This window comes from Nymphalis io, chromosome 11 (genome assembly GCF_905147045.1).
Source record: "Nymphalis io chromosome 11, ilAglIoxx1.1, whole genome shotgun sequence".
Classification (NCBI taxonomy): domain Eukaryota; kingdom Metazoa; phylum Arthropoda; class Insecta; order Lepidoptera; family Nymphalidae; genus Nymphalis; species Nymphalis io.
In genome coordinates, this window is record NC_065898.1 from 2,791,195 (window position 1) to 2,816,642 (window position 25,448).

At 33.1% G+C, this 25,448-nt stretch overlaps 5 protein-coding genes across 11 annotated transcripts in view; 3 read left to right on the forward strand and 2 right to left on the reverse strand.

The window, feature by feature from the left end:
- LOC126771694 (uncharacterized) overlaps nucleotides 1-25,448 on the forward strand; it is a 207,146-nt gene that overhangs the window by 156,659 nt on the left and 25,039 nt on the right. The gene's annotated exons all lie outside the window — the stretch shown is intronic.
- On the forward strand, nucleotides 14-2,633 carry LOC126771594 (X-ray repair cross-complementing protein 5-like). The gene is made up of 3 exons (XM_050491568.1): nucleotides 14-465; nucleotides 544-699; nucleotides 838-2,633. Exons 1-3 carry the CDS (start codon nucleotides 172-174, stop codon nucleotides 2,497-2,499), a joined length of 2,112 nt encoding a protein of 703 aa, XP_050347525.1. The 5' UTR covers nucleotides 14-171; the 3' UTR covers nucleotides 2,500-2,633.
- LOC126771687 (uncharacterized) lies at nucleotides 2,979-3,661 on the reverse strand. The gene has a single exon (XM_050491705.1). The coding sequence runs from the start codon at nucleotides 3,581-3,583 to the stop codon at nucleotides 3,080-3,082; it is 504 nt and encodes a 167-aa protein (XP_050347662.1). The 5' UTR covers nucleotides 3,584-3,661; the 3' UTR covers nucleotides 2,979-3,079.
- LOC126771661 (uncharacterized) lies at nucleotides 3,615-7,565 on the reverse strand. Of its 3 annotated transcripts, XM_050491667.1 has the most exons (8): nucleotides 7,441-7,510; nucleotides 7,182-7,267; nucleotides 5,350-5,543; nucleotides 4,956-5,125; nucleotides 4,344-4,434; nucleotides 4,100-4,273; nucleotides 3,879-4,032; nucleotides 3,615-3,691 (listed from the first exon to the last, which is right to left on the reverse strand). In XM_050491667.1, the coding sequence occupies exons 2-7, from the start codon at nucleotides 7,201-7,203 to the stop codon at nucleotides 3,886-3,888; spliced, it is 798 nt and encodes a 265-aa protein (XP_050347624.1). In that variant the 5' UTR covers nucleotides 7,204-7,267; nucleotides 7,441-7,510; the 3' UTR covers nucleotides 3,615-3,691; nucleotides 3,879-3,885. The 3 variants fall into 3 exon arrangements, with proteins under 3 accessions (XP_050347624.1, XP_050347623.1, XP_050347626.1); XM_050491666.1 differs by lacking the exon at nucleotides 3,615-3,691 and having other exon boundaries at nucleotides 3,810-4,032; nucleotides 7,441-7,565; XM_050491669.1 differs by lacking the exons at nucleotides 3,615-3,691; nucleotides 7,441-7,510 and having other exon boundaries at nucleotides 3,810-4,032; nucleotides 7,177-7,209.
- LOC126771599 (tudor and KH domain-containing protein homolog) lies at nucleotides 9,156-22,775 on the forward strand. 5 transcript variants are annotated; one of them, XM_050491576.1, is made up of 13 exons: nucleotides 9,156-9,301; nucleotides 9,755-9,941; nucleotides 11,019-11,237; nucleotides 11,898-12,055; nucleotides 12,534-12,669; nucleotides 15,985-16,142; nucleotides 16,416-16,529; nucleotides 16,830-16,928; nucleotides 17,913-18,005; nucleotides 18,257-18,371; nucleotides 19,056-19,173; nucleotides 19,643-19,734; nucleotides 20,413-22,775. In XM_050491576.1, exons 2-13 carry the CDS (start codon nucleotides 9,758-9,760, stop codon nucleotides 20,658-20,660), a joined length of 1,734 nt encoding a protein of 577 aa, XP_050347533.1. In that variant the 5' UTR covers nucleotides 9,156-9,301; nucleotides 9,755-9,757; the 3' UTR covers nucleotides 20,661-22,775. The 5 variants fall into 5 exon arrangements, with proteins under 5 accessions (XP_050347533.1, XP_050347532.1, XP_050347536.1 ...); XM_050491575.1 differs by having other exon boundaries at nucleotides 9,185-9,305; XM_050491579.1 differs by having other exon boundaries at nucleotides 9,185-9,305; nucleotides 12,534-12,639.

Genomic DNA, 25,448 nt, shown 5'->3' on the forward strand with positions numbered 1-25,448 from the left:
CAGTTTAAGACATTCGCAGTTCGCACGTAAAAAAATTTAAAACTTGTTCAAACTTGTAGAAGTTGTAGACTTATAAAATTAAGCTTTCATTTTATTTTTTTCTGTTTAATTTTACTTTTATATAGTAATTTTTCTTATGTTTAGTTGGATGTAAATAATCTTTACTAAAGAATGGCTCCGTCGAAAATAGATAACGGCACAGTGCTTATTATAGATATCGGTAAAAATGTTTCTGATCCCGAAGAGAAGAATGGGAAAAGTTTCTTTGAAAAAGCCAGAGAATGTGCAATACGTATAATAGAAAGAAAAGTAATCAGTCAAGGAAAGAATTTACTGGGTATGATCTTATTAGGATCAAAGAAAACGAAAAACAATTTAGCAGAGTCAGGAGGTTGTAGGCATATAGAAATGTATTCAGACTTACAATATCCAACTTGGCAAATGATACGAGACTTTCCAGATAAGGTTTACTATTATTAACCCCCAATATTATTTATTTGCTTTGACTACTACCACCATTTTTATTTTTACAAATATTTGCAGCCATCAAAAGCTAAGGGAAACTGGTTTGATGCCTTATTAGTAGCTGTTGATCAGTTTAAAAATGGATTTACTAGTCTTAAAATTAGTAATAAACAAATTATGTTAATGACTAACTTCCTGGAACCATGTGATGTTGAAGCAAGTGAAATTGAACAGGTTAAGTAATTCCTAATTTATACTTTATACTTCTTGTATGCTAAACTTATTATTTCAAAGTTTAAATAGGATGAATAATGTTATGATCTTAAATAAATATTTCAATCAATTATTATTCTAATAAAAAACTAATTACAGGCTGTAAGTGGCCTTCGAGAGGAGGGATTTCAAGTAGACATTATTGGCCCAGACATATATGACAACGAAAACAAAAACAGTGAATTTGAACTAGCAAAACAATTTGTTGAAGGTACAAATGGGGTCACAGCTACATTTGAATTCACTATGAGGTATTTACTTTTTCATAAAAAGAAAGCTGTTAATCCTATACCTTGGAATGTAGATTTAAGTATTGGATCAACCATAAAAATACCTGTATCAACTTACATAAGAATTAAAGATGAACCAGTCATTAAAAAGTGGAGTGTTGCTATAAGAGATCCAGTTACAAATTCAAAAAGCAATACAGAATATGTGGATAAAAGTAAGATTTTAGTAAATACAGAAAACCAAATGATAGTTGATCCCGACAAAAACATCAAAGGATATCTATATGGGCAACAAGTTATTCCATTCTCTGATTTCGATAAGGGTATGCTCTATGATTCTGGGCCAAAATCTTTAACAGTATATGGATTCACAAAAGCATCAAAAATAACCTGGCAATGTTTAAACGGAGATGGCTTGTCATACGTTTTTGGACGTAAAGGTGATAAAAAAGCACAATATGCTGTCAGATGTTTGGTCGAGTGTCTACTGGAATTAAAATTAGTAGGTATAGTAAGAAGAGTTTATAATAATGGAAATGCACCCAAAATGTATGCTCTCATGCCTGTTATTGATTCCGATAACTATGTTTGTCTTTCTATGATTGGCATATGTTTTAAAGAAGAAATAAAAAACATGGCATTTCCAAGCACAGAATTAAAAAAATTTGAATGCACTAATGAACAAGTTAATGCATTCAAGGAATTAATAAGAAATATGGATCTAACCAAAGCATATGAGGATACAGAATTTGATGACACCGAAGCATTTCCGATCGCTAAGATGGTTAGTCCTTCTGCACAATATGTTTTAGATTGCTTAGCCTTTAGAGCCTTGAATCCAGGGAAACCTTTACCACCACCAAGAGATGATATAACAATGCTGTTCAGAGTACCACCATTGATAGAAAAGAGAAGGAAACAGCCATTAGACGAATTAAAAAGCTTATTTGTTTTAAATAAAGTTGAAATTAAGAAGAGGGTAAAAACGAAAACTAATGAGGCAATGGATGACAAAGCATCAACATCTAACACATATGGTATAGGTATGGACAACCTTCCTAAAATAGACATTAACAGCTTAAAGAAATCTAACCAGGTAACAAAAATAAGTACTTGGAATGCAATAAATGATTTTGATGCCCTTAAAAGGGAGGGTATTGATATAAAAGATCTTGCTCCTCAAATGATAGAAGCTATTGAAAGTATGATATTTGGCAACATTGATGGTAACTATTCAAAGGCATTGGAAGTAATGTCTCATTTTAGACATGAATGCCTCAACGCAGAACCTTCTTATTACAATAACTGGCTTAAAAAAATCAGAGTGGAATTAATAGATCGTAATAGAAATGATATTATCAGTATGGTAAATGAAAAGAAACTTAATTATATTGTAAAAAGTGAGAACAGTTTAAGTAAGCTAGAATTTGATACATTTGATGACAGTCAATTGTATGAAACTGACACGGTACCTAATTTAACTCAACTTACTATAAGTTCAGAAGTCAATGATCTTTTTGATAATATGTAAATTATTTTTAATTTGGATATGTTGTTTTTTTTTATTTTTGTTTTTGTATTAACTTTTGTCTGTTAATTTGTTTATTATATTTCCTCTAAGGGATAATCTGTTTAATCTGTGTAATTATATTTCAACAACTTTTATATTGGCAGTATTATTTGATCATACCTCACTTTTTAAGTGCAAAAGACCAAAACAAAATATTGAAACCATTAAACTGTTCATAAATCATTATTTATTAAGAAAAAAATATTTTGAATATTATGATACCAGCTATTCCATTTTGTTATAAATCTGTGTTGTTTGCTTTAAGCTATCAGAAATCATACAAATGAATATTAAAATATTGTTATTAATCTTTTAATAGATATAACTTGATGCTTAATTTTCAATGTTAGACAATAAGTACTGTTAAGTTTGAATAAACATTTTATACAACTATAAGTTACTGGGTTTTTTTTTAATTGTATTCAAAACAAAACAACCAATTATGTCTAAAAATTTATTTTATAATTTCATAATATGGTCTAATTTCAAATTTGCACACAATAAATTCTTTTTATCTTAAAATTAATAATCGTCTCGATAATTATTGTACGCCACTGGGGGTTATTTTATTTTGTGACTGTAAAAGTTCAAGGAACTCTTGCAAGGAAAGATCCTCCTGGCAGTCTGTGTCTAGATCATGTTCAAGTTGGGCTTCCATTGAATTTGCTTCCGGACTAAGCACGATATTCTCATCGAGAACGACGTGGTTGAGTCGTGATTTCAGGCTTTGAAGGATCTCCTCAAGCTCTAGGCATTTATTGCGGATGGAAGTGCCGAGATCTGACGCCGGATCGATGTCGTCGATCGTCGCGCTTTCCGAGAAAGAGTTCGCCGGAGTTCTAGTCCGAGGCGGCTGTATAATGTTAAATAGATTTTCTGGTATACCGTTCCCGTTCCTGAGAGCGTCAGGTGTTCTAGAGTCTGTGAATTCTGCGAGTATCTCATCAATAATATCTTCAGCATTTTGCCGTGGATCGACAACATCGTCGGGCGTTTCTGCACCACCATCCCCATTGATCATCTTATTATTCGAATCTAGTTTCATGATTGAAATTTATTAAATGAAAATATTGATTCGTTATCAAAATAAATAAATAAGAACAGAGGGTACTTGTTGTCGCAGTCAGATGATTGATGATTCCAATGTTGCCAGCTAATTCAAAAAAATAAAAACAGAAAAGATACAATAAAATTGCTAGTATAAAAAATACCACGGTTAGACTACATCAATAATAATATTTTTTATTTATTTGATTGTGCGAAACCAGTAAACAGTTATTTTTGTCGTCAAAAAAAAAAAATCAATTAATAATATATTAAGTAAAGTAAAATATATTAACATTCAAATTAATTATTACAAAATCTGCGTTGTGGAAAAAATAAGTCAAGATAAGCTTCCTTTCGTAGTTTCTTTTCTATCTCTTCAACTTTCATTATTTTCAAAGCAGCTTTGCAACTATTGTGTGCATGTGTGAAGAAACAATCTCTCACCGACTGAAATAAATATTATTTATATATATTTTAAGAAAAAAAAACTACATAAATATTGACAGCTGCCTACCTTAAATTCAACCAATTTTGCGCCTTGAAATTTAGCTAAACAATTCTTAAACAGTCTCGAATAATGTTTTCGACACAGGAATATTCTGTTTTCAAAATGCCAATAGTCTCCTTGTGCAGAACAGGAGCACCCGCAAAAACCACAAGCATCCAGATTATATGGAACGCATTTTATCTGTGAAAAAAATATTTTTGGTAAATGTACCCAGTTTCATCTTAAGCTTGAATATAACCTTGGTACTTACTTCGACGGCGCATCTTAAAATCTTTTTACCAGAGAAACTATAGGCGAATTTCATTTGTCTCTTTTTATATTCTGGACAATAGTCACATGGTCTGCAAGGAATTGAAATTCTAGTTAGCTTTTTATTTAAGACTGTTTTTTATTGTAGATATTAATTATTATTCAACTAATTTTGATGCGATAACATATTAACATTTACAGTAGGTATAAAATATGATAGGATTATTTGCTGTAGGGAATTAAGTAACAGCCCCCATGGCCCCCACGTATGATAATAAATTAATGCTAAAATAACTAATATCCGTTTGGAATAACTTTATAAGTTTTAATTGCTTTTTTAATTTTTACGCCGTCAACGCGCCGCTGACTCACTTGCCATTTAAATCGGAACACAGTCCTGCACAAGGTCTGTTTCAGGAATATCCAAAACAACTATTTTGCAATATTAAGCATATACTCGTACAAATCCACCGATAAGGTTTTAAAAAGGCTTATTATTTTTTCTTATTAAATGAATATTCTTAAATTGTCCTCTTTTTATTTGTCGTCATTATAATTGTTTGCCGCAAGAGCTGTACTGTCATAATATATAGATAGCAAATATGTAACTTACGCCGGAAACTCGCCAGATTTAAATAACCCCTTCCTCTTTGAAGTAGAATTAAAAGGTGCACAATTTAGTGGCAGAGCCTTTATTTGCACAGGTTCTCGTGGAGGTGGTTGATACTCGTGTTTTACCTTCCATCTGGGTGATTTCGGTCCATAATAACATTTGCTGTAAATCTAAATAAATAGCCTACGTATAAGTTAAAAAATCTTCTTTTAATTTATTTTTCTCATTGAAATCTCAGACTTAGAATTTAGATATAGCACCTTATTATGTTTGAAGTTTGAATGTTTGAATAAAAAAAAAATAACCAACACCAATTTGTATTTGGATCTCCATTATCACAGACTTAACTGAATTATGTTAGATTACAAAAAGTCTTAGCTTTTGTTATTCCTACCCTGTGCGTGAGGTCGTAAAAGGCGTCTCGTTTATCATCATAAGTGCCGGGACCCAAATTCGGTTTCACTTCAGGAGCATTTCGCCTCATAAAAGGACTCAACATAGGTCCTTTTATTGGTAACACTTCACGATCGAGCCCCGTGCCAAAACATATACGAGGTGGTATTTTCTTAGTTACCACATACTCAAAATCTATAATAAATTCGAATAAAAGTTTTATATTCATATATGAAAATGATAACTGTATGATAGGTTAAGTATGCTATTTTTATAAACGTATAATATAATCTTCTTTATTTATTTTGTAATCTGAGAACAAATAAAAACAAACTCGAAAATAAAGTCGAGATACTCAAATACAAAGTTTATTTAACAATGTGAATTATTAAGAGCAAAACTATAAAAATGCGTGAGATATTTTGATTTAAAAAAAAAATAGAACGGTTCTGTGTATCATCTCATGATGTACGCGATTTTTACATAATTTAGCCCGTAGCCGAACATTTTTTGCTTTTACTGCGATTCTCTATAGATACCTTAAAGGATACAATTAAAGGATAGTATACAAATTAAAGCTGATGTACACACTAGTATATTTAATAATATTATTTTTGAACGATATAGTCAATTAAAAATTGTAGGTATATAATTTTACCGCCACGAAACGCTTCGTGCATATTATTCGGTCGTAGATACCGACGTCGGTAAGGTCGCTGCATGTTCACTTAAAGTTCACTAAGCAACTGACAGTAAAAGGAATCGGTAAAGGCTTTCGTGTTGTTAGCGACAATAAAAAAATATGACAAATCTGACTATTACGGTTTATTGGGTCGCACGCTCGTTTCAGTAGGATGTGTGCTCTTTCGATCAGGACAAAAAAACCAGTATGATTTAAAACATTAATTATCATTAAATGTATTTTAGTAAGAATATATGACGGTGAATAAAACAAAAATGCCAGTAAATGCCCTACTGCTGGGCAAAGGCTTGCTTTACTCTCGAGTATTGGTGGATACACGTGTGGTTGAGTTTTATTCGACACATGCAGGATTTTCTCACAATGTCTTCCAAGAGAGATTATGATATATATACAGAGTGGCAGTTGTAAGTTTCCACCGCAAGTATCTACAGTCTAAGGAACTCTACTTTTTTTCAAATATTTTCAGTTACCGTGATCTGAGTCTTTGGTAAGTACCTACTCTCTTTTTAATATTTGTTTACGGCGAAGAATCAGTGTATTCATGTCCCATACCAACTGTTGGTATTCACGTCCCATACGTTGTCACACTGATTGTGTTACATTTTTAATAAATAGATGCAAGTTTCACTGGTGGTTTCACTGATGCTAGAGCTTTGTGCAATCTCGTCTGGGTAGGTACCACCCACTTATCAGATATTCTACCGCAAAACTGCAGTACTTGGTATTGTTATGTTCCGGGAAGGGTGAGTGAGCCAGTGTAATTATATGCCCGAGGGACATAATATCTTAGTTCCTAAAGTTGGTGGTGCATTGGTAATGTAAGCGATCGTTAACATTTCTTACAATGCCAATGTCTATGGGCGTAGGTGACCACTTACCATCAGGTGGCCCATATGCTACGCTTCAAACACAATATGTAACATAGTAACACGCTTTATGTATGTAAAAAATTTAGATAATATTTGTCCTGTTTGTTTTTTGTCGTGTGGTTAACTTATTGCAAATACATATACCTATGTACAACATTCACAATTTTTGTTATGACATTTAATTGGATGAAATCAATAACAGTGAAGGTCATGAAAATAGATAGAAGAAATAGTATTAAGTATGGAAATAAGAGACCTCACCCAACGTTACATCCCATGTCATTTTGATTGGTTTTTTGTTAATCCGACCAAAGTATGTTGAACTTTAAATTAAAAAATATGAAGACCTGAAAACTCATATTAATCTCAGTTCTTATTCATTAAAAAAAATATATTATACAGCATAGCTTAATCATACTCTTGGCTTTCGAAATACTATTAAGTAAAATTAGTATACAATTATGAAAACGTTTATAATAGATACTAAGAAAGCTACCGAATGGATACAAGTGAGAATTACGTGGATTATCTCGCCTCGTATTACGTGGATTGAAGACAAATTCACCTATTTCATACTACAAACTTGCTCAAATATTATAATGTTCTAAGGACATTAAATTAGTTGAATAGCGTTTTCACCTTCCATATTATAATTTTTGTTATAGAAAAATAAATCTAAATAATATAAAATAATGATTGATAATTTGATTTAAATTTCATCCACTTATTCGGTTACTATTTTATGATGTTATTTTGACGTTTTAAATGCAAAAGAAAAAAGTAGTTTCAAGTTATATGCGGACTGCGGTTACACTCTTTGATTATGTATCTGTAAGCACCTGAAGGTTACATTATAATATTAAATAAATATAGATAAAATAAATCATGTATATACAAAATTTTATGTAAGCTGTAGCATTAGGCAAATTTATATTACAACAAAATGACAAATTAAATATTGATAAATAGTTTCCAATTTATTTTAACGTTATTATATTATTATAGCGAATCGGCAAGCGTAGCGTAGGGCGCCCTTCAGCCAGGTGGACCGATGACCTTAAAAAGTTGGCGGGCACCAACTGGATGCGGAAGGCGGAGGACAGGGAGCTTTGGCGCACCTTGAGAGAGGCCTATGTTCAGCAGTGGACAATGATTGGCTGTTGATTGATTGATATTCTTAAAATGTTAGTAAGTAATTTTAACATATTTTTTAACCCTCATATAAGCATGTTAAATGTATTACTGTATGTCATTGTTTATTGTATAATTGTAGTCAGTTTTGTAGACTAAATAATAATAATAATAAAAATTATACATGTCAATACATTAGTTTTTTTTTATATTTAATTGGTATCCAAATAAAATAACACTGCCAATATAAAGTTGATGTTGGCTCACGGGCCACTGTCAACAATAAATCATATTTGGTACTGGAGAAGTGTTTTTGAAGTGAAACTAACTGTAATCCAAAAAAGAGCATAGCACCGCACCACTTTTACTGCAATAACAGTATTATATATTACGATATAAAGTTTTTATTTTGAGCTTAGACCCTAATTTGACCCGTGCCGAGCCGGGACCGGTGGCTTATTAATAATTTAAAAAGAGTTGATGAGGTGGTATTGTTTATCGTTTTATAATAAAGTTTATTTTAATGAATACTGCAATGACATTTTACATGTAAAAAGTAGGAATATTCAATCTCAATACTGACTCAAAGTATATTAATTGACGAGCTGGTTGGCGTGGTTGGCGGATGCTTGCCTTTGCCTTTCACGCCGAAGGTTGTGAGTTCGATTCCCACCCAGGAAAGATATTTGTGTGAATGAACATGTCTGTTTGTCCTGAGTCTGGGTGTCTTTATAAGTATGTATTTACAAAAGAAAAATAGTATATGTAGTATATGAGTTGTCTGATTTACTTAGTACAAGCTCTGTACAAGCTTAATTTGGGATCAGATGGCCGTGTGTGAAAAATTTCCCAGGATATTGTTATTATTATTAATTATGAAGAGCTACTGAAAATATTGATATATCTTTTAATATTTGTTTCATCTTTTTATAAAGTGTAAGAGAAAAATAAAATAATCATTTATTATTTATTTTTTAACTAAGCGTTCAACTAAATCTAACTTTCTATGAATTGACAATTAATGTTTATATAGCAAGAGGCTGAAGAGTTATTTACTTTCAGTTGCAAGCTTGCAACATAAGCTGTCGTCGAATTTGACATTTACTATTATCTGTGCTTAAAAAAATTGTGGTGTTCTTTGAATAGATACGGAATTGCAAATAATATTTTGTTTTGTAAAAAATATTTCAAATTGAATTAACCGATATCTAATTATTCTGTTTCATAGTGCCTAGCAACAAAAGGTTAAGGTATGTCGTTTTTTTTTCTATTTTGTATCTATCAGGTGTCATATTACATGTGAAGTAACTTTCATTATGTCATATCTGGTAATAGATCATTATATCATTATCTCTGTATTTATTTACATTTGCTATTATTTGATAAAAAAAGTCTTGCTCGTAAATTAATCTTGTTATTTTTAACGCGGTTTTTATTCGCCAGTAGTCTCTTCTGTATTATCCAGAACTTTTATGTCATGAATTTAAACTTTGAACTCTGAATCGGATCTTATAGGTAATAATTTTATTTATATAGTCTTAAACGGCTTAAAGAGTACATAGGAATTTTTAGTTTAATCGTAGATACACGCCAGAGAAGGAAAAAAATGGCTTAAAGGAAATCAAATTTGCTTTATTGTAAAAATATTTCTATATTCTTACTATCATTGACTGCATTACTAAAATATCAAAATTTAATTTCAGAAGATGCCATTCAATAACAAGTTACTGGTACCAGTGGCCCTCGGGTTCTCTCTGGTTACTGTTACAGCATTTGTAGTGTATTATGTATTTAAAAAGGAAGAGGAAAATGACAGCAAACCAGTAAGATCAACAAAATTTAATTTTATTGAGGTGCAAGTACCCAAGAGCATTGTCCCTGCTTTAATTGGTAAGTACTTTCAATTGTTTATCATATTTATTTTATTATTTTGTATTCCTGGCTTATAAGAATGACTGAGTCGCAATTGCTTGTACACACACATCCTCTAAAATATGATTTTTATTCTAAATGCAGACTTTTAATGGAAACTACACTTTATTAGTTACTTTACATTTAAATTTACAGCTTTGCCTTAAATATATAATCCAATACCTGACCAGCACCTGATTCTTAGTTGTTATTTCTGTACAAAGATATTGTCATTCTAATATATAGAAAACTTTTTTACAACCTATTTACATTGCAGGCCAATTATTATGGGCTTGAATATGTTATGTCCCTTATGATTGCAATAAAATGTTAATTATGTGTAACTTTGTATTGATATATTAAATAGCAGAAATTTTTAAAGATTTTTAAATCCGAGGTTACATTTACACAATTATTTCTTCTTTTGTGTCAAGGCTACATCTATTCTACCTGTCACAGTATGATATTCTATACTTGACTTGGTTATTTTATTTTATGACGGCCTTGCATATTAAATTTCAGTGCAAATTAGATGTGTCAATCTTTGCTGTAACTTCAAGTATCCGCTAACCTCGACAGAATGTCGTTATTTGTGATATTTATGCCATATTATCTGCAGAAGTTAATTTAAAAAGCAAATATTGACATGTATTTAATCTTGGTAAATAAAAAAAAAATGATGTACATAATTTTATAGTATCTGGTATATTTTTTAGTATAGTATCTTGTATATAAATGAATTAAAAAAAACTGTAATATAATAACAAAGTTAATTGAATCATATTAAATTAATAAATCAAAAAGTAAGCACAATAAAATAGATCGGTTACTCTTAACTGTAATGAATACACTTATGTACTGTGTACCATCCAGCCTGCTTGCAATAATTGTATTATTATCGTATATTTGTGTTGTGTGCAGTACAGTACAGTAACAGCCTGTTAATATTCCACTGTTGGGCTAATTTCTCCTCTCCCTTTTGAGGAGAATGTGTTGTGTGCAAATGTATATAATAGAAAAATATATTTTTATTGAACTCTTTTCTTTGAATTACAGGTCGAAATGGCGCAAATGTAAAGCAAATAGAGGATAAGTCGGGTGCAACCATTCATTTCAAGAAATTTAGTGAAAAAGAATATGATGTTTGCATTATTCGAGGTCAAAGTCATGCTTCACAAATTGCAGAGACTATGGTGCATGATTTCATCAAACAACAACCAATCATTGTTGAGAATTCTATGTCTGTACCGGGCTGGGCTTGTGGCAGAATTATTGGTGAGATTTTTTTTTATAAATTTATATTATAAGTTGATAAATAAACTTATTAAAATATATTAAATGAAAACTGACTAAATGGCTTTATTGAATATTTTTAAACATTTATAATTTAATCTATAAAAAAAGGTCCCTGATAATGAATCTCAAATTCAAATTAAATTAGTAAAACTTGTTATATTTACTATATTAAAAAATATTAATGCTATAGATTAAGATAGAATAGTCCTTTATTTGAAAATCTTTAAATATTACGATCCACTTTAAATTATGATAACAGCATTTAATTTAATTTTTTTGTGTAATCTGTATATTAATATACATATTTGTTATAAAACAAAATTAGACTGCAAGTTTTGAAAGACGTGTAAAAATAAAATTACATATTATTGCAATCTTCTTACTTGAAATTTCCTGTGCTTAGAACACTAATTATAATAATCAATATATAAAAATGAAAAAGAGTCAAGATGTTTACTTTAATTGGCTAGACTAATGTAGTTATGATTACACACACAAAGGCAGTCACACGCACACAAGTTAATGACAAAAATTTACAAGCGGTAACTGCAACAAAAATACTCTTAACTGTATTATTTAATTTTTAAATTCATTGTAAATCAACAATAATAATTTAATTCTTTGGAATATTTCTTAAAGGTATTGGCGGTGAAAAAATAAACGAAATAAGTCACCGCAGCGGTGCCCGTGTTAAGATAGAGGGTGAGAGGGGGGCAGATTTGAGCGCACAGAGGAATATAGTGTTCCGTGGTACTGCTGAGCAGATACACGTTGCTAAAGGGCTTATTGAGGAATGTGTAAGTTTATTATATATGTATTTCATTTTTGCACTTATCTGTATTACACTACACTTTAATATTATAAATTGCCTCTTGACCTTTGACCCCAGAAAAAATACAATATATAATAATGGATACAGTAAGTATGTGGCTATGGTCTAAATTTACCTGTTTTGTCTTTGAATTGATTACTGGTGTTAAGGCTTTGTACAAGCTCGTCTGGGTAGGTACCACCCACTCATCAGATATTCTACCGCAAAACAGTAGTACTTTGTATTGTTGTGTTCCGGTTTGAAGGGTGAGTGAGCCAGTGTAATTACAAGCACAAGGGACTTAACATCTTAGTTCCCAAGGGGGATGGCGCATTGGCGATGTAAGCGATGGTTAAGATTTCTTTCAATGTCATTGTCTATGGGCGGTGGTGACCACTTACCATCAGGTGGCCCATTTGCTCATCCGCTAACCAATTCTATATAAAAAAAATGCTATTACATAGGTGGAACAAGAAAGATGCCGACGTGAGATGGAGCAGGCCAAGCGCAGTCCGCGCGTGTCGACCCCCCCGCACGCCCCGCCCGCCCCGCTCACGCCGGACTCCACAGGTGACGTCACGCATGCCAGGCGCAGGACTGGTAAGCTAACAGCATGCACGCTTAGAAGTACTCCTTGTGATCGATATTATTCATTAACTGCAATTATTATTAAGCTAGCCCGATTTTGTATTATTTTCAATAGCGTTGATTCCATTTTATTATTTGATACCAAGAGTAGGTTTTATTTGAAGCGGTTTTATAAATTATTGTATTAGATCCAAATAATTGATAGGTTTAAAGCTAATATTTAATTACTTGTAGTAGAATCAGCTATATATAATAAACCAATTAAAATAAAAGAGAAAAGTTAATTTTTCGAAAAAAAAATATGTATTTTTTATACCACAAATTCATAAAACAGTAATCTAATTTAAGATCTTATTCAGAATTGCCTTTTTTTAAATGCGTTCATTTATCTTTAAAATGTTATAGTAAATCCAAAATTCATTAAACAAATATGACCAGGCATGGTTTTATTTCTAGATGATGAAGATTTACTTCCATTATTTTATTACAAGCAGCGTAAGTAAGCTATATAAGATATTACATACGGGATTGTAATTGTGACGTACCAGTAGCTAAAAACTTTAGGGTGCATTTATTTAAGAAAATAAACTTAATTTTGTATTGTAAATATTATTCCATTTGAGCGAAATACTTGAAAAAATGTTGTCTGTTTATTAAAGTATTTTTATAGCTACAACTATAATACTATAATTATGATGGTCAGTTTCTAAACTATATCCATTTGTTGTGACGTTCTGCTGACCACGGTGACGTCGGTCATTCTCAAAGAGACTAAATAACACATATATGTTAGATAATAAATAGTAATTAAATATAGTCTTAGTTTTGACTCGTGTACGACTAATGGCAACACTAACAGTGACATAAGTCACTTTGACAGCTACAATTATTGTATTGAGAACACTCGACCGTACCGCACGTGCACACTGACCATGTCGTAGGAACAAATTATACAAACTACCTCGGCTTCTGCAACATATATACAGTATACAGTAACAGCCTGTTGATGCCCTGATGGTTTAGAGCTTATTCCACCACGCTGCTCCACTGCGAGTTTATAGAAAACACATGTGATATAATTTCAATGAAATTAGACACATGCAGGTTTCCTCACGGTGTTTTCCTTCACCGTCAAGCACGAGATGAATTATACGCACAAATTAAACATATGAAAATTCAGTGGTGCCTGCTCGGGTTTGAACCAACGATCATCGGTTAAGATTCACGCGTTCTAACCACTAGGTCATCTCGGCTTTATGTATATAACATATTATATTCTCAAGTGCGCACACAAACACAGATGTACTCCATCGCTCTCTTAGGCTACGGTGTCCTATTAAATGCTATACGTAACGTCGGATTTTAGCGTACAACTTTCAATCGATGTCTTAACGCTAGGCACAACGCCAGCGGTTAATAATCTAATATATTAATATTAATTTAAATCCAGAGTGAACAGGTTTCTTTTAGGCAAGCGGGCTACATCTTAGACCGTGTCGATGCTTAAGATCAGGCAAGTCTACGGTAAAACAATTGCCTATTAAGTGTAAAAAAAAAAAATCTGAAGGGCGAAATAAGTCTTGTACGGTAGTCGATGCGAAGTGATCGCGTGCAACACTATTTACGGTGCTTGTGTTATTTTAGGCAAAAGACGACCTTATACGAACTTTTTTTTTTAAAACTATACCTAGACTACAGTCTTGTCTACGGTCTAAATAAAAAAAAAAGCGCGCTTACCTAAAGTACTATAGGCCCTATAAGCAAACAAATAAACGATGGAACTTTCCCATTTCCATCAGACATTCTATTACCTGTCACGGTATATATGTATGTATTATTAACCCATTTTTTGTAGACGATGGTGGATTTATAATATCACGTCTTATAAAACCCTATCACTTTTCTCAGAACCTGGAGAGTAGTTAAAGAAGACAATTTAACTTCAGAAAAGATCTTGATGAATTGTCGAAAGTGTATTTGGCATTTTGGCTAAAGTTTTTAGGGTTTTTCATTTACCAGTACATATAAACTTTGAAACCATATATAACCTAGTTTTGGCGACATGCTGATAATTAAGAAAATAACGTTTCTTCCCGCAACGAATGAACCGATATACGACGTCCAAAGCCGCTTCAGCGTGTGAAATAGACCACAATTATGAGTTATGAGCGGGCCGATGGCGTTTATAGGAGACCACAGCCATCATGCAATACGACGGCAATCCTACACGACTGAAAAGGTGCATGACAACGTGACTTTAGAGTGTACTCCTTACTTGTGCAACGTAATAACTTGCGCAGTTGGCCAGTCTCCCTTGAGGATGGCTTCCGTGACAGAAAACGGTCAGGAGGATATTATATTTTTAGGAGTATGTACCTCAAGAAGCAGATCGAAGGCCAGAATGTAAATCTGATTAATGCTAGTACCTAGTAGATTTCGTTATGGCTAACAGAAGTTTTGGAATTTAATCGGTTTGATTTTTGTAAACTAACCAACTATATAAATAATTATATATTTGTCATTTTTCTTATTCACGTGTGTGTGTGTGTGTGTATTTTTTTTATAAAAGGGTTTTGTCTTATGCTTACGGATACGATGTTTTTTTTAATGTTTCAACACTGATAGATTTCGTTCTGATTTTAAATGGTATACTTTTTAAAATATTAATGCTACTGATTATATGATTATCAAAAACTGATTCAGGCGTATCGTTGTTGAAGTACAAGTAGTAGAAATATATTATTATTAAGTTTGGGGGTTTGTTTTCGTGTTCGGTGGTGATGGTAATTTGTATGGCTGTATGGGTGCGTTCATTGTGTGTGTTGTTCGTGCGTGTGTGTTGGTGCGATAAGTATAAATAAATTATCTAGCAATTTCAAATATTTGGTAAGATTAATTAAACAACTATTTACAGGAAAATATTACTAGTTGACTTTCGTAAACCTTATGTCTTACGTTGGTATGTTATTCTTGTAAAACAAATCTGCCAATCTTGGGATATTGTTAATTATAATTTATCGTTCTCTTTGAAATACATTTAACATTAACAAACAATTTTAATAAAAAAATATATTTATGTAAGAAGATAGATTGAAGAGTTTCTTTGTTTGTTTGCTTGTACTGACTGATCTCATAGTCGACTTAACTGATACATGAAACCTTTTTGCGTTAGCCTATCTATTTATTGGAAAAGGATATAGACTTTATAACATCAGGTAACGACCCTAGGGGTCAGTAACTTATACCTCGGATGCAGCCGCGTAGAGCAGCTAATAATTAAATAAAGTATACTGCTTTATATATTAAATAAATGTTAAACTTCGTCAGAACCATCAAGTGCGTCGATCGAAGTTTACGTGTCGGCGTCGTCGTCGCCATCTCGTTTCTGGGTACAATTTGTCGGGCCACAAGTTGCCCAGCTCGACGATTTAGTTGCCCACATGACTGAATATTACGGAAATAAGGAGAATCGCGCTAATCATGCCGTAAGTATAATTCAGGTTAAATACCTATTACATACGTATTAGATTTATGTATTCCATGCGATTTGCTGTAGTAGTTATGCATTTTTCACGATGTGATATTCATTTCCGATTGTTATTTCAGGTAGGCATTTCAATTATTGTCTCTATAAAACCTTTTTAGGTACACGATACACTATTGATTAAATTTCATTAATTTGACATTTACACTTGACTCATTATTTTCGATAAGGATATATCGGTGTTTAGGGGATAACATTGAAATTGTTGTGTCAGTTGGAGAAGGTGTCGGTGGGGCAGGTGGTGGCGGCCGTGTTCCGCCACGACGGGCGCTGGTACCGCGCGCGCGTCATGGACCTGCGCCCCAACGAGTTCGACGCCACGCAGCAGGTACCTAACGCACACGTACGCTCGGCGTCCGGGTAATATTGTTGTGTCCCGGTTTGAAAGGGATAGTGAAATATTATTACAATAACAATATCTGTGGGTAGCCACTTACCATGTGGCTGGCAGTGCCATCTGCCAATCTGCCTATTTAATTCAATTAAAAAAAACTTATGTACATAAACAAAGAATCGGACTAACTTTTTATGTTACTCTGATGTATAAAGTAAACATCACATGTGAGTCTGCACAAATTTTTTAATTTAATAATTCGTTTGAATTTGACTCATATTCTTGATTACTCAGGTCGCAGACTTATTCTTCTTGGACTATGGCGACAGCGAGTACGTGGCGACACACGAACTGTGCGAACTTCGAGCGGACTTACTGCGTCTCCGATTTCAGGTATTCGTTTAATGAAAATCATTAGAACTGGTCTGGTATAAATTATATATTTTATATTCATTTTATTCATAACAAATGAAAAGATTAAATGATCAATCTACACTTATATTCTAAATCTTGTTTGTCTGTTACGCTTTCCCGGCTAAACCTCTGAACCTTAGGTCATTGGCAAAATTAAATAATTTAAAATTAATAATATATAAAACAATACCAACCAGTATCGCATATGATCGATGACCATTTTTTTCTCGTTACTCACATCTATGACATAGGCAGGCTATTTTTCGTATCCGTCAGAGCGTCACGGTAGCATGCGAAAGCGATCCCGTTTCGCTCCTCATTAAGACGGAAAGGGTAACGCTGGTTTTTTAGTCGGTGTTCCGATGTTCGGGACGCACTCGGCGCCTTGGACATCGACGAGACATACCCCCCCCCCCCCCCCCCACTGTACCCGTAGGCGAAACGCGTAACGCGTTTTTCCAGCATTAAAAAAAGGCTATTTTTCGTAATCCGAACGGCTACTGATATATATATATATATATGTAGAAAAACGTGTCAGCGATAGCGGCTATATTGTTTTTCGCTCACTCAAATTCAAACTGACCATTTTCAAGAGTGCCACTATTGAAATTATGTTTCTTCAATGTCAAACTAAAAAATTGAGACTTTAATTGAGACTATTATCAAGGAGCACACGGATGTCCATTTGACAGTGAACTATTAAAGAATAAATGTGATTTGTCAAAATATTTATTCAATATATAATAGAAGCATTACATAATTATTTACATTAAAGCCTTAAATAAATATAAATAAAAATTAAAAATAGTTACTGTAAAAAAATTACTTATTCGTTATAATTAACGGTTAATCATTATTTTAATCTGCCAACTCTCCTTTTACCACTGGGTTACATAAATTCCATAAAAGCCTTAAGAATGTTATTGATATAAGACTGTCTAGTATACTATATCGTGATCTCAGGCGATGGAGTGTTTCCTGGCGGGTGTACGTCCAGTGAACCAACAGACTCGCTGGCATCCGCAGGCAGTGGAACGATTCGAAGAACTCGTGCAGGTACCACACCTATTATAAGCTAGCAATCCAATAAATCATAATCTCCCATTGATTTAAATTATTATTATTATTATTATTTTAATTTTTTTTATGTCTTGTACTTACTTTTACCTTAATTGTTAAACATAAATAATGTAAAGCCAAATTTTGTTTTTATGATTTTTTTGTATGCAGCTGCGAATTTTTATTACATATAAATACATAAGGGGGATGATCTTAAATAAATATATATATACGGAATATCGTTTCAGGTAGCAAGATGGAAAGCGCTTGTGTCTCGTACGTGCACGTATAAGAAGTCGTCGGCGAGTGTCGGAGATAGGGGGAAGGAGGTTCCCGGTATCAAGCTGTATGACGTCACCGACGGTAAGCGACTTTTATATGATATATAAAGAAGGATTATTTGTTAACTTCAGTATTTGTATTGTTTTAATAATTCATTTCGCTGCGAAGATGGAAACGTTTTTACATTCTATAGGACTTAGTTTGTATACATTTGTCTTTGTCTTAGAGTAGTAATAGCAAAACTTTACTGGTGGTAGGGTACCCGTCTGGGTAGGTACCACCCACTCATCAGATATACTACCACAAAATAGCAGTACTTTGTATTGTTGTATTCCGGTTTGAAGGGTGAGTGAGCCAGTGTAATTACAGGCACAAGGGACATAGCATCTTAGTTCCCAAGGTTGGTGGCGCATTGGCGAAGTAAGCGATGGTTAACATTTCTTACAATGCCAATGTCTATGGGCGGTGGTGACCACTTACCATCAGGTGGCCCATATGCTCGTCGGCCAACCTATAATATAAAAAAAAAGTTTTTCTAATTTGAAATAATTTTAATTGATGATTTGTTATACAAAAGTAAACAGTGCTAAACAATGTGACTTCTAGAAATGTACATTATCATCCTCATAGGTTACCTTTGACCCGTTTGTTTAGTTTTAGCGCAGCGTGAAAACTACAGGAAAAATGGTATTCCAAACATTACCTTTAACCTCCTTTACAAATACTCTGAGACGCTGGCACATAATCTCCTCTGGTTATCCCCAGCCGGCTCGCTGGACGTCGGCGAGGCGCTGGTGGCGGAGGGCTGGGCGGAGGCGTGCGAGACGGCGCACAGCGTGCCCGCCACGCCGCATACGCCCTTCGGCGACCTCAGCCACTCCAGGTAACGCACCCGCCACGCCGCAGGCGGACGGCAGCGTCCCCCGGCAACGCTGGCCTACCTGCTGCCACACAACACTCGGTACAGCTGTGTACTGCACAAGTCACAAACATGAGTTTGTATGGTTGGCGGCGCTTAGACGGTATATCGAATAGTTGGCGACGAACTATTCCGAAGGTCTGCCTTTCTATTAAAAAAACGTTATTTTTAACTTGGCCAATGAAAAATTATGACGTCATTATTTGTATTTAATCCAAGGAATAGTTCACTCCCATAACCCCTACGTCACTGCATAAACAAATTCACTCGATTTGTTTTACTGGATTTGGTCCCAATTTGACGTAACATAACGTAACAACGCCTGTGGAGCTCGCGCTTGCGACCACGCAGCACGAGTGCGTAGTGTCCCGTGTAGTGCCCCGTGGGTAGTGCCCCGTGAGTTGAGCCCCGAGTGTAGCCCCCGGTCCGGCAGGGTGCTGGGCATGCTGGTGGGCGCGCGCGCCACGTCGCTGCCCAAGGAGCGCGCGCAGGACGCGGCCGGCGCGGCGGGAGACGCACTAAAGGGTAACTCATAATTATTGTTGTCGTGATCGTGACCCGTAGCTAGATATTTTGATTTCATTTCTTAATAAGGGATCCAACATATAACAATCTAAAATTATTTGCTTAATGCGACAATTTATTAATCCCCAATTACTAGAGAACACATACACCAGCATAGTGTCGATAACATGAATTAAAATTATTAAATAAAAGTAAATTATGTATCACATTAATAATGAAATGGCATTTGATGATAATAACGTAAAATAATAATAGTAATAGTTTATTTGTTATTATATGAAAACATTGACATTATTTAATTGTATAGATAGCATAACATTTCTTCAAGGCATTGAAATGTCGAAATCCATGTCAACTAATTGTACAATCATGCATTATATAATCCTGACGTTTGAATTTTTCGTAGATTTTTTTCTGCTTTTATTCGTTTTGAAAAACGAATATTTCGAGTTGGTCCCCGTGATGCATTTATATTAAATTTCTTAAGCAGATGTCTACTTCATTATTTTCATACACTTCTGTCGACTGTACCATATAATAACATTATGTAACAAATGACTACTGACTAAAAACTGTAATGTGTTCTTTTAATTTTAACTAATACCTCCGGTACTTTATATTTTGTTCACATTTTACTTAACTTTTTAAAATTTGAATGTAAAATAATATTATCAACAGATAACGTGACGTCGAGGTCGCTGGCCTCCGGTCTGGAGTCGGCAGACAAAATAAAGTCCATTTCAAACTTCGACCTGTCGTACCCCGAAAATGAGCAGCCGAGCCACGTCAACGGCTCCGACGACTTCATCGCCTCCGAACGAGAGAACCTTGAATCCGAAGCTTCTCACTTGAGAGAAGAATTTAAAGCGAATATGAACAGAATCGATTCTCATCATAGTAACTTAGAAGCGTTAGGGCGACAATAAAAGGTAATTAAGTTCAATTTAAGTTATGTATTTATAAATGTATTAATAGCAAGTAAACACTTTGTTAACGGTCTTAATGAAATAAGGATTATATTTTTTCGAATATTGACGTTACATATAATTTCTGTTTTTTCTATTCTAATTATATATCCACTTTACGATGAGAAAACACAATGGTCAATGGACTACTAAGTATATGGCATTTTCTTGCATTAAAATATTTGATAATTCGCACTGACCGATTATATCATTTGACAAAAATATTCATATAACCAATATCGCTTAAGGCATAAGATGCCTTATATTGGCTAATATTCTTTGTATCAACGAATGTGAGCGAGATAGCAAGATTGTCACGATATTCATTTTCTTTAAATAATAAATGATATTGTTGCGAATACCGGTCAGTGTTAGGTTCAGTTTTAGGCGGCACATCAAAGGATACAACCACCAAAATAGTTTTGCGGTTCTACAGATGTTTTAATTCGGACAATCTACTCAATATAATCTGACTTTCATTTTCAAGCAAGATATAAAATATTTTAAATTTTCACATATGGCATATGGCCTACTTTATGTCTAAGCAATTATACAATAAATAATTACATGTTTAATGTTAGTGTAGAATATTGTATAAATGTATAATTGTGGTTGTTGTAACGTTAAGCATAATATGTTTCTTTATTTACCATAACTCTCGGTACTCTTCCCATGAAAGTATGGAATAATATTTCGTGGTTGAAATATTTTGTTTTTATTTTTTATAAATACTTATATTATACATATATTGTTTGTTCCTATTAAATCCTAAAGTATAATAAAATTATATATAAATATATATCTTATTTTTGAATTTAAACATTTTTCATAATTAACAAATTTAATATTTATCTTATTATATTTGTATTTATAGTCTGTGGCTAATCTCCCACCTTAAAGATATTCTTCGATGTTTTTAACACTATTGTGTATTTATATAGTAAGGTGTTTTATCTGTAAGCTTAATTAGAAATTATATTTAATCTGTGATTGTCAGTAGTTAGTAACTTGATGTTTCCGCTCGTGAGTTGTCAGTTGCAAAAAATCCCATAGATATCGATATTGAATGATATAGACTTAAGGAATGAATGATTTAAAACTAACATTTGCTGGTAATTACTTATAATTCATAGTACTGTAATATTTATCTATATTTTAGAGCTTTTTTTAAAAGAAATTTTGGCCTTTTTTAATTATATTCATACTCCCAAAATAAAAAGTTATTGGGTTTTTCTGTCTGAAAATTCTCAGTAGCAGCCCGGAGTCTGGAAGTTGGAAGTGTGTGCACTCCCGTGCCTCGGAAAGCACGTAAAGCCGTTGGTCCTGCGCCTGAACTCTTTCCGGTCGTGTCGGATTGCCGTCCCATCGGATTATGAGAGTGAGGGAAGAGAGAGTGCACCTGTGTTTGCGTACACACTTGTTCACTATAATATCTCCTGCGTAGTTGGCTAATCGCTCGTGAGATTGGCCGCCGTGGCCGAAATCGGTCTGGAGGACATTATTATTATTATTATTATAAATAAAAAAGACACAGAAGCTTATATATGTATTATATAATAACAGATGTAAAAAAAATATTTACTTGACTAATGTCAAGTAAAATTGCTTCACGGCTCATAAAATTTAACAGATTTTTGGTTGTTGATTGATCTTAATATTAGTGGAATGTATATGTGATAATAAAAGGTTGTGTCAGGGTTCGTAAGGCTAATGAAATTTATAGTTAATTTCAATTTAATGTATACTTATTATATATTTCAATGGCAAAAAGAGAAAAGATAAACAAAACTTTATATTTACATATTCCATATTTGCTAGTACGTCTGCTCTTTATTAAATATAGCCAGGCAGACTGGCATATGAGCGTTTTCACTGTAAGTGGTTTCCACTGTCCATCGATATTGGCACTGTAAGAATTATTCACCGCTTAAGTCGCCAACGTGCCATTAACCTTGGAAACTAAAAAGTCCAGAACTTACACTGGCTTGCTAATCCTCGAAACAGTTACAAAACAATACTAAGTATTGCTGTTTGGCGGTAGAGTATGTGACATGTGAGTAGTACCTACCCAGACAGGCTTTTTTTTATAGAATAGGAAGGCGGACGAGCATATGGGCCACCTGATGGTAAGTGGTCACCAACGCTCTTAGACATTAGCATTGTAAGAAATGTCAACCATCGCTTACATATCCAATGCGCCACCAACCTTGGGAACTAAGATTTTATGTCCCTTGTGCCTGTAATTACACTGGCTCACTCACCCTTCAAACCGGAACACAACAATATCAAGTATTGCTGTTTTGCGGTAGAATATCTGATGAGTGGGTGGTACCTACCCAGACGAGCTTGCACAAAGCCCTACCACCAGTAAAGCCCTACCACCAGGCTTACACCAAGCGGTACCGCCAAGTAAATGTACAATGTAAGTACACTTTAAACATTTCTTGATTAAATAATATATTATACATATTTTTATAATACAACACGATCCAACTTAAATACTTATGTTTATCTATTTAATTTACTTCCAAAATTCCATTACCAACTTCGCCAACATTCAAGAAGCCATTTTTCGGGAATACCATGGAAATATTTTAAATTTCGAACATTAATGCAAAATCAAGATTAAACTTGTTTGTGTATCTTTTCTCTTTCTACCATAGGAAATGGCTATATATAATATATATATATATATATATATATATATATATATATATATATATATATATATATATATATATAAAGTTTGTATATTATAAACGACAGAAACAGTAGGTATTTAAAGGTTGCAATTCATATCCTATCCTCTTTGCAAAGGGTGAAACAATCCTGGTTATTTCGTTGTCATAATAAAAATTGTTAAAAAAAAAACTTGAGTTTCTTACACAGGTTCGTCTCAGGGTATTTTCTTGTCAGAACCGGTGCTAATTTTGACTTAGATTATCAATAAGTACAAGTAAATTGGAGTCGACTATAAATAAAATGTAGATATCGTTCGTAACGTTTAAATTTAACGTTAGGCTAGCTGGGTAAAAATGTTTGATAAAAAATATGATCGGTTAAAATATGCCAAATTAAACATGAGCTGTGAAATTAGGTTGCTTAAATAATAAACCATACTTCCAACATACATACAAAGCAATTATAAATAAACTAATAACAATATATATAACAATAATAAAACATCTAATATACACGTCAATTACAAATGTAATAACATTTCCAGATTCAGAATTTAAAAGTAAAAAATAAATTATAAATAAATTGTTAAGTTAAATACCAATTAATAATTAATACCATAGTCAGTCAATCAGTAAAAAAAAATTGAAATGTCTTCATCATAATCGAAATAATTAATTTTTTAATAAGCTCGGTTCGATCGAAGAGTCAGTCTTCGGTTATTGTTGTTCCCACTCCTGACACATCGTACACTTAATTGGAGGGTAAATAAGAATATTAGTAAGTCCTTTAAAAACGGGCGCTGCTATTATTCTTTAATAAAAATACTGTTTGTTGGTAAATAACTCCTAATTAGATGAATGTTCTACAAAGTGTATATCTTAAAAATAAAATATTTTTTTTGTGTACTTTACTATTTCGAAAATTGGTCAGTATTCGTTGAAATATTTGCTTTAATTCTGTCATTTTTTGAATCATCCCCTTGGTCATATTTAATTAGCTTCCAAGTGTATTTATTTATTTTAATCGTACATAATCGTACACAATGTAAAATATTATTACGTTGGAGTTGGAAGTAGAAACTCCTTTGAAAGATTTTTTTTGGGACCAAGAATGGTACCAAAAATATACAAGTCATTCAATGATTCGTCTATAAAAGTCAATATTGAAAGTGGAACGTGACATTGCAATCGATTATAAACGAACAAACGGATGTGAATATATATCAGGCATTTGAGGACCTTGGATTGTTCTCAATTATGGTTGATAAAGGTCGTTGATTTCGGTTGACAGTTTTTTGAATGTTTTTTTAATGTGCCAGCATTATTATTACCAGACAGCATCACAATATACTTTCATTCAATTAAAATGGATCGAGATATGGTATCCATTTGTAATATAAATATTTATTTGCATTTGATATCGTCCAGTCACCTGGACATCTGACTTGATTGTCGAAAGTTTTTCGTGTGACCGTTTGACAGTTTTTTATATAATCCACTTACGAGATCTTTGTGAAATGTTGTTACGGGCTCGTCGTCCCACATATTAACTGTATCTACTGGCTTTATTATCAATTAAGCGCACATTTGTGTCACGATTATCCATAGTTATATATTCATAAATAAAATTAATGTTTGTATGTTTGTCCGCTATGAGTTAATAAACAATTCACCCGATTGTGATTAAACTTTTACGAGTTGTTCTACGTACGCCCACGAAAGTTCCTGACCCAAAAAAAGACAAGAGTTTTGAGTGTTTGCCCTTCAATGTAAACGTTTTAATTCTTCCAAACGAAGTTGGCGCGGGTAGTCAGATAAATAAATATCAATCTTTATTGTGAAGTAAATTTCACCATCGTTTTCGTGGTGTTTTGGATTTTCTTTACGAAGTTTGGCAACAGTTATGTCAAATGAACAACTTAACTTTTACTATATTCTATTACATGGCCTATATTTTAATTTTTCTTTAACTGTATTCACTTTTTTTATATATTTGTGTTGTATTTTAATATATATATTGTGAACCAAACTGAAGGTCACATTTTTTTTATTATTACTTTTTAAATTA